The following is a 10,158-nucleotide window of genomic DNA, read 5'->3' on the forward strand; positions in this document are numbered from 1 at the left end:
AAACGTATTGATACGAATTAGTTGTTTGAACCTTGAACTAACAATTCGATCCAATATAGTATACCTCTCTCTTTTTTATGACAAGGAAAATCCACACAATCGCTACCAGCAATATAATATACCTCTCAAACTCAAAGTCATTTAACATGTTTTATTGTTGTGAAACAAAAATTCTTTCATTCCCTTTAGAAAAAGTATGATGAAAAAAATAGAAAAAAACTTTGGGCTCAAGTATTTTGTTTCCCAAATTGGAGGCATTTGGATCCAATAGTTGGTTGCCAATCAGTTTCCATTTTCCCTTTGAAGCCTATATATATATACTAGCATCTGAAACGTGCGTTGCACGTTTATCCCTTAATATTTTTATTTTAAATTTTTTTTATAAAGTTCAATTATAAAATAAGAAATGCAGAAATTAACAATTTTAGTTATGATTTNGGTATACATGATAACCAAACAAGGATCAGGAATTCTCTTTGTCTCACTTCATACCATTTTATCATTTCTTTTAAATGGTGTGAATTGCTTATGTAATTTTTAACATATAAATTTTATTTTTGAAAATTATGTGATTTCATATTGATACTTCTAATCGTATCACATAAAGTGTAACTAATCAACCTCTTGCTTGAACTGATAAGCGGATAATAAAGTATCTTCTACCACGGAGAAGCATAATGCCTTGTTGCAATTTTACAAGTTAGCATCTGAAACGTGCGTTGCACGTTTGTCCCTTAATATTTTTATTTTAAATTTTTTTTTATAAAGTTCAATTATAAAATAAGAAATGCAGAAATTAACAATTTTAGTTATGATTTAATCTCTAATGGTATGAATATGTCTATGAATAGCTAATTATTTTTCCAGATCAAACAACTTATTTATTGAAGTAGTTTACAATGAATTTCTACTGGAAAAAAATAATAAACAGATGTAAAAGTTTTTGACGAAAGTAGCAAAGACATGAAGAAGAAATAAATGCAATTCTAGTTATTGCTGAAATCACAAATATAAGAATCTTTTTCTTTTATGCTTATATGAATTGCATTCTTCTTTTTTTTAAAAAAATAAAATAAACAATAGCATTTTTTAAATGAAAATAGAAAAAATTGACGAACATTATTCTCATTTTTGAATATCTTTTGATCTTTGTTTCCGTAAGATGAAAATTAATCATATGAACCAAAAGATTAATTTAAGAAATTGGGATAAATAGTTCTAATTTAAAAATAATCATTCCGTTTTCATATCAAACACTATATCGCTAAACATAATAAGATTGAAGCTTAAACCGCACATACATATATAAAAAGGATAGATATACCTGGGAAAAAAAGAATCTCTAGCAGAATGAGAATGAATGGAAGATGAGAGAAAGAAAACTTATTGTATACCTATATAGAGTTTTGTAATGTAAAGAATATGAAAAGGTGGAGAAAATTATATAAACATTGATCAACAATAACTATGAAAAATATGACTTGAAACGTTTTTGGATTGTAATCAAGGAGATTATGACTATCTATCTTCAATCCTAAGTATTAAATTTAGTGTGAAGCATTAAGTGCTGCTGGAATGAGTTTAACTGTAGAATCTCAAANGAGTTTAACGGTAGAATCTCAAAGGATCAATAATTAAGGATCAAAAAAAAAAAAACTGCTTTGTTATCATTATTTATTTAATTTTCAAATTTTGTAAATGACATTTTCTAATTTAATAAATAAGTGAAGGGCATTTTAGTAATCCAACTTTGAACTCAAAACCTTCCCACTTATAATAATATATGATAAATATCTTTATATACTATGTGTGCAAGTGAGGTTTACATACATTAAGACTTGAGCTTATGAAACGTAAAATAAATCTTTGCCTTTGCCTTCTGGCCTTCTCTGAGGTTTGAGTATCATCCTCCTATGAAAACTTTGTACTCTAGTTAACTACTAGTTGATTTTGTACGGTTCCAATCTCTGGTTTTTTTACTTTTTGCATGAATTGAAGCAACCATGAACCATATAGACGGGGTTCCATCTTGATCCCACGATGCCATGATTAAATCTCCGATCTCTGAATTACCTAAACGGACTAAGTAGAAGATTCATAACAAAATTTGAGCAACGTATCGGGGCATTACTAGTCACTGTCTCTGTCTGAAAAGGGAGAAGAACTGCCTGAGTAGTCTGTTGAGTCTGAAGGAAGGTATCAGCCAGCATTTGACCAAGCTGGACTTGTGCTAGTGTTGTAATGTGCACAAAATCCATCCCTAAAGGTAGCCCTTTGGCATCAACAGTTCTCACATTTGGAAGATTAATACTCAGTTGAGCTTTTCTAACCTGCTCCATATAAGATCCAATAGATGATGCCAATGCCACCTAAACACACACCAACCAAATAAAATTAGCCGAATGTATTCAAATTTGCCTCAATAAATGTGTGGACCACTCTTAACTAACACCAATAATGACATCAAAAAGAGTTGTACATAATTGAATTTGAATTCCTAAAACCTACCCCCCCCCCTCCCTTCACTTTTACCTATACACAATAGACTTCATACACCTCATAAGGAATAATGCATATTTTACCATGTCTTCCCCCTTTGATATGCTAAAACGGACAAATAAAAATAAAAAAATTATTTTTAATAAAGTAGACAAGTAAAAGTGAATGTCACGAGTACGTGACTTGCTGATAAGGAAAGAGAGCAACCACTATACGATACCTTAAATTTTCATGTGGTACATGAATAGAGACTGACCAGCTCTCCATCCGGAAATTGGAAAAACAAAAGTGATAAATGGAAGTACGAGAGTCAAATCATTTATTTTCCGTGTCAATTCAACAATTAATAATTAATACGAAGTATTATATATTAAAAACTAATAAACAGTAATATATTTTTGCCAACTAGAGTAGTATAGTTTGAATGAGTAAAGATATTTTTTTTACCTGAATGACAGGCAATGTAGGTGATTGTAGATCACGGAGCACATTCTTGAATAATCTCTTCAGTCTAAATCTGTACAATTTGGCATCTTCAAGAGTCTCTGTATCACTCTCACCTTGGTACCACAACAAAGCTTGAAGTTTTCCACCTCTTTGCAGAGCAGCTTCTGTTCTCCTTATCATATGATTATACAGAACACCCCCGCGAGCCCATTCGCTGATATTTGTTCCTCCAATAGCACAAGGCACCAAACCAATCACTCCAATACTTGGATCTCTCTTCAGAACTGAATTGGCAAATGACATACCTGGCCCAACTCCACAAATTTTACCCAAATCTATGTCTTGGTGAAGTGGTTCCTGAGCTTCAACCCATGTAAGTCCTGCATTGAGTCTGAGGATGTTTGAGTTGGATTGACATTCTGGTGGAATTACACCATCCCATGTCTCATTAGCCAGGCCATTTTGGCCATGGTTAATGACACCACCTCGGCCGGACATGTTGCTTTGTCCGGCTAATATGAATATGTTTAGGACCTTTGAAGTTGAAACATCTGCTAGATCTGCTGTATTTACCCACCTGATGTGTGTTAGAAGTATTAACCAAAGAAAGGAAATCATTGTTTTCTTGAAATTGAGGCAAAACTGTGACATCAAGCAAGTGATCTGCCCATAAGAAGGAATATAGAAAGGGCAAGGTGGAGTGTGAAAAGGTGAGAGGAGGTTGCTGCCTAATTGGCCCAATCTTAAAGCAAGATGTGTTGATTTCTTTATTACAACTGTATTGGGATTTTTTTCTTTTAAAACCCAAACCTACCTTTAATTATCAGCTGTTGAATAAGACTAGGAGACAAACTTTTTGGTTGTTCAAGTTTCCACATCTAAGCATATGTCAGTTCCACCTATTAATCTACTACTACTGTTTTCATGGACACTTCATATCATCATTGTCCTTAATTATCACTTTCATTTCCATATCCTAGTGTTAAAAAGTGACTCATAACATTGATCTAGGTGTCTTTTCATTCCATTAAAATAAGGCCACAAAAGTTAAGCCAACATACACAATTACTGTAATCCACAGCAGTTGGAATTAGATGCCCCTCCAAATCCCCCAAAAAGAGATTGCAACTTTACTAGCAATACTTATCCCAAAAATGAAAAAAGAATAACCATCTTTTACCCCATGGTCACTAACTTACCAATCCTTGAGGGAAAAGAATATATTAGATTGCAACAAGAGGTCTTGCACAAAGCATCCCGCATTAGCAGGGTCTAGAGAAGGGCCGCACCATAGGGGTGTGATGTAGATCGTCTTTTAATGGCTACTTCCACCTATTTTAAAGTTAAAAAAGATANTTGCAACGAGAGGTCTTGCACAAAGCATCCCGCATTAGCAGGGTCTAGAGAAGGGCCGCACCCTAGGGGTGTGATGTAGATCGTCTTTTAATGGCTACTTCCACCTATTTTAAAGTTAAAAAAGATAAAGTTTCTCCACCTATTTTTACTGGTGAATCTCTTTCTAGAATCGAAATCTATTCAAGCATTCAATTGGAAGTAAATAGAATATGAGAAATTCTAGAAAACACAGATTACTTGCCCGAGCAAACTGGAAATAGAAAAAGTAAAGCCAACGCAATCTGCTGCTGCAACATTTACACCTATAACACTAGAAAATAAAAATACAGAAGCATTGCATTATCCACGATGCAGTCTAACAAATCAGAAATATGTTCCACTGCGAAAGGAAATGATTTTCATGCCAGATGACGAAGATTTGAACATTCAGAAGATTCCAAACAATTACTATCCACAATCAGAACACCACCTAATTAACCATAAAATCATGCAATACTTTCAAAAATCTGCAGTACATCTTCATGATACTGTTAGAACAAAACGAAAATACTGGATGCAACAATATTGAAATATTTGGTACATGAAGCCATGGTCTGATAGATATGCATCGAAGTCGATCAAATCTGAGTTCCCAAGTACTGCAGCATCTAAAGGTTGATATCAGATACTTCTAGAATTTAACACTAGCAAACAAGTTTACTTCAATGAAGAACAAAATGTGAACAGTCAACACAGAACTATTGAATAGAGCAACAAATTGGATCGAACAAAAGTACTGGGATCAATTCAACGCCAGCAACAGCAGCAGGGTCCAAACGGAGAGTAAAGCAATAACTTGAACCAATAATTCCGTAACGCTGCAGAGTTTGAGCCTCTTGTTCTTCAATTTCTCCTTCACTATCTCCATCTTCAATTCCACCGTCTCTTTCAAATTCTCCTCATTCTGAAATCATCAAAAATCAAAAACTTCAACAACAAAAATTTCCGATCTATATATCATATAATAATTAAACGCATGTAAAACAGGGTGAAACGGAAAGTGATTGAATACCTTGTTTTGGTTAAGATTCGCATAATCGAGAGTAGTATTTTTCAGCGTTGAGATGAGAATTGCAGATTTAGCACATTGAATTGCGACTCTAGGCTTGAGAGCTTCAGCTATTTCTCTTTCACTTGTGATGTCCTCCATTTTCGCTCTGTTTTCGCGCTTGAGAAAGTGTTCTGTTTCACGTGAACGGTTATGATTGTAAAAAGTACTTTCCCTCTCAAAAAGTACTTTCTATATACTCTGAACATTGCATTTTTGTTGCGTCTGATAAATTTTTGACACTCAAATTTACGTTAGAAACTTATTTTTATAATATTCGAATAATTTTTTTTTTCTTTACTCGTTAGGAAATCATGAATGGCCGGCCATAAAATTTTGGAAAATTTCGATATTCATATCCCGGAAGTTCCCGAATTTTTTGGACACATCTATTCAGCTAATACATTGCAAATAATACATTACTTTCGAATATTTTTATAATCAAAATTTAAGAGATTATAATATTTTAAGTTGTATATTTCTGTACTTTAAATACTCATGTCCCTAATTACTCGTCCACTTCTGAATTGTTGCACTTATTAAAAGAAAATAATGATTTACATAATGAGTCTTATCATTTTATGAAGTTGATGAATTAAAAGTTTAATATTTTCAAAAAAATTTTATTTTTTTCAAAATAATTAATTAAGAATATAATTAAAAAAATTATTCTTTCTTAATCTGTCACGATTCACGAGTAACTAGAAACCGCGAGAGGAAGACCAAAAACAGAATATCCTTTTTCTTGTGCCTTCAAAATGACACCCCATTAAACAGCCATGGCCCATGCGTTTGTGTTGGGTCAAATATTTACACACTAATCTCCACCCTTGTTTTCAGTATCACATATTAATCTCCGAGGTTGAGTTTTCTATCGCCCTTGTTTTCCATACTTTTGTGTTGGGTCAAATATTATACACTAATCTCCGCCCTTGTTTTCAATATTACACACTAATCTCCGAGGTTGAGTTTTTGACTAAAATGCTGTGATTTTGGCATTAAGCGTATCTTGTACAACTAAACTGTGATTTTGGGATTAAGCGCATCTTGTACAACTAAACTGTGAATTTGGGATTAAGCATCGTGCTCACCTCTAGATCCTTTTTTACTCGAGAAGAGCTCGACTCTATACATAATTGTTATCTCCTATAGAATTTGCTTTTGAGTCTAGAGATGACTTACTCGTTTACCCGTAACAAGCATGCTTAAAACATAAATAGAATGGAAAGAGAACAGGATTCCTTTCATAGAAAATATCTTCTTGTCATTTGACTACTGAAACACCAACAAGACTGTTTACCCAGTTCAAAGAACTAACACACATTGAACACACTTCAAAAACTCAAAAGCTGACAAAGGGTTTTTACTTTGCCATTATTGAAAACACAAATACTGCACTCGTTTATTAGGGGTCGCATGTAAACACACGAATTGCGACAGACGCATAGAAGAAAGATTTCAAAAGACCGAGTCTACTTGATCAGTGAGATGCTATCTTGCTACTGATTGACTTGTTAAACCATGTCTTCCAGCTTCCAGCTCCCTTCCGGATTGGTGACTGCTTACCACCATCGGCCGTGTTCTCGCCCTGTGATGACTTCTTGAACAGCATGAAATTCCGAACTCCAAGCGATCCAATAGTCTCCCATGGACCAAGAGCTGCAATGTGAACATAAGCACAAGTAAAATACTCCATTGGGACAAAAAACAAGAGCCTCTATAACACGGGACAACAAGCAGTTCATCTACTAATTTAGAGTGAGCACCAACGGTACATCAAACACAGCGTAATCTCACAAAGCAGGGCCTGAGAAGGCAAGTGCATAGGCAGACCAGATCTTACGCCTACCTCGGAGGGTAGAGAAGGGGTTCCCCATATACCCTCAGCTCTCAACAGTTTGACCCCAACAAACACCAAAATTTTACAATGTTGGAACATTAAAAGCATTTTAGAGCACAAAACGAACACACATTCAATCGTACCAAACGCAAATTGTTCATATGAAGTCGCAAAAATTGAGCAAAGGATTAATTTTTCAAACAAACTAATCATAAAGTTGAAGCAAGCAGCTATAGCATATCAACAACAAACTCGAGCATATGCAATTTGATAATCAAACTAATAAAATCAGGAACAAGTTACTAAACATAATCACAAAAGCAACCAAATGCAAAGAACAAAGAACAAACTTTATGACTTCACAAATCAAGTTTGAACAAATAAATCAGCATCATCACATCAGCAAAATTATACAAAAGCCAGCTTATTTATAAAAGCAAGCAAGCAAAGCTACAGAAAAAACAAACTACTACCTAACAAGCAGAAATCTCAATATAACACAACTCAGAATACATCAACTAGATAATCAGCACGAGTTGAAAATTTCTGATGCAAAAAACAAAGAGAGCGCCCAAAATTCTCACCAACAAAACACAAATTTGAGGCTAGATACAACACAAAGAAATCACCCATCTAATTTATATAAAAAGGGGTAAAATCACAACATCTATTAGATTTCTATACATGATGATATGGTGAGAATTACCTTCAGTGCCAGCACTGGGGCAATAAAGCACAAAGTTACTGAAGTCAGAACCAAGAACAGGAAGGCGGCCTTCCCTAGCATAAGCTTTCATTGCAGTATCAATAACATCAGCCACAAGCTCCTCTTCATTAACAACAAACCGGATCGGACCGGCACTTCCGAGAACCGTAATACTAATCAAAATCCGGTTACCTTTTCCGGTTTGATTCTTCTTTGGCTTGTAAAGCAACATCTTGTTTTTAATTTCAAATTTTTTTCTGATAATTTTCCAAAATTTATTTTCAATCATACAAATCAGAGCAAAAAGAAGAAAAAATCACGATTTGAGATTTCGAGAAATTGTGGGAAAAGCGAACAGCGTTTAAGGGTCAACACCGAGGCAGCGGAAGTACCAGCCTTCTTTGCAGGAGCCAAAGGAGAAAGCAGATGAAACAGAGATCCCCCTTTTTGGTGTTAAAGGGGAGATCATTAACAAGTTCTTGAGGATTTCTACCATTCACAATGGAATTTGCAAGGAAAAAAAAGAAAACGAATCTTAAGATGAAAGAAACAAAGTTTTTTTCGAGAGAAACAACGATGGATGATGAGTTTGGGCTGGCGATGAAGAATAATAGTGGTTTATATAGAATTAGGGTTAGGGTTTTTGTTTTCCTGTATATATAGATCTTTCGAAAGTTTTCTGATTTTCTCTTTCTTTCTGATTATTGCTAAATAAAGAGAGTGTTTTTTCCTTCTCCTTTTCCTTTTCCTTGTTGGTGTAGAATTAATAAAATCAAATTCAACCCGTTTAATTCGTTTAAATTTGAGTGGTTGATTTATTAGCTCAACTTTTTATAACACTAACAGATTATAGAATATTGATATGCGGTGTAATTCGAATTGATTCATAAAAGAATTTTATCAAAATAAAATTATTAAAAAGAATGTGCTTTTTAATTTGATTTGTTATATATAATTATAAAAAAAAATTATTAAATAATAAATAATTATAAAAACTAAATAAAATAATGAAATTTAATAAATATGATGTTAATTAAGTCTTGATTTATTATATAATTTATTATGTGATTCATTTTGATCGAACTTTCTTTTGATTTAAATATATGCGAGTAGATTAAATTTATCTTAATTCACTATGAGTGTGTTTGGTATGAAAGAAAACATTTTCTGGAAAATGTTTTCCAATTTTTTCATATTTGATTGGGACAAAAATTGTGAAAAATATTTTCCAAATCAATTCATTTTCCTCAAAATAATATATTAATTCTATTTATATTTTTAATAATTTTGTATCTTATCACTAATTTGAGGAAGATACACCTACATATATACCTATATTTTTACTAATCAATACATTAAAATAGAGAGAGAGGGAAGTGAAATAGTTATGTACCCAATATACATGCGAATCACACAGTATACATACATATGGTTTGAATCCTATATATATAAGAGAATAGAGAGTGAGATAGAGAGATGCGAGCGAAACGAATCTACTTGGATACTGTGTCTCTAAAGCCTCATTTGTTTCCGTTAAAATTAAGAGGTCTGAATCTGAATACATATCTGAATATTAATATTTGCATTAAGATCTGGGTGTTCTGATTTGAATACATGCACATCTGAATATTAAGATGTGGTCTCTAAATCTGAACACTAACTCATTAATGTTTTTTGTTTTCAATATCTGATTGTGCAAGTGAAATTGTAACATTATATTAATAAAATATTAATAAAATTTTCATTTCAACAAAATATATCACTTTTGATAAAATAAAAAAGTTTTAAAAATTTTAATAATTATGATTTGGAGTACTATTTTTTCATTCAAAAAGCTTGATAAACAACATTACACCAAAAATATTATTGCAACCAGTGTTCTTGACACACGTCAATACAAGAAAATTATTAATATAAAAAAAATTCAAAAGGATTTATAAAAACTTACCAGTTCAAGAGGGAAAAAATGGTGTTTGATTGAGAAAAGAGAGAAAGAAAGGTTTTAGTTATGAGATAAAAAGGCACGCACAAAGCAGAGAAGCGATGATTTATTATTTGATAACTTATCATATGAGTCTGAATATTGTTAAGAGTCTCTTAAAGATCTGATACGTTCATACCTCTTCAGATCCATTAAGAGTTTTTTTTAAAAATAAAACAAATGAACTTAATGGGCTGAATCTGAATGATTCAGATTCAGACCTAAAAATCAAACGTACTTGA

At 32.9% G+C, this 10,158-nt stretch overlaps 2 protein-coding genes across 2 annotated transcripts; both read right to left on the reverse strand.

Moving 5' to 3' along the window:
• Positions 1-1,751: 1,751 nt before the first annotated feature.
• Positions 1,752-4,245, reverse strand: LOC107016074 (probable carbohydrate esterase At4g34215). Its single transcript, XM_015216551.2, has 2 exons — positions 2,947-4,245; positions 1,752-2,369 (listed from the first exon to the last, which is right to left on the reverse strand). Exons 1-2 carry the CDS (start codon positions 3,595-3,597, stop codon positions 2,070-2,072), a joined length of 951 nt encoding a protein of 316 aa, XP_015072037.1. The 5' UTR covers positions 3,598-4,245; the 3' UTR covers positions 1,752-2,069.
• A 2,364-nt stretch (positions 4,246-6,609) lies between these two features.
• On the reverse strand, positions 6,610-8,676 carry LOC107015609 (uncharacterized protein At4g22758-like). Its single transcript, XM_015215933.2, has 2 exons — positions 7,936-8,676; positions 6,610-7,048 (listed from the first exon to the last, which is right to left on the reverse strand). Exons 1-2 carry the CDS (start codon positions 8,222-8,224, stop codon positions 6,870-6,872), a joined length of 468 nt encoding a protein of 155 aa, XP_015071419.1. The 5' UTR covers positions 8,225-8,676; the 3' UTR covers positions 6,610-6,869.
• Positions 8,677-10,158: the final 1,482 nt, after the last annotated feature.

Source organism: Solanum pennellii, chromosome 4, assembly GCF_001406875.1.
Source record: "Solanum pennellii chromosome 4, SPENNV200".
NCBI lineage: Eukaryota > Viridiplantae > Streptophyta > Magnoliopsida > Solanales > Solanaceae > Solanum > Solanum pennellii.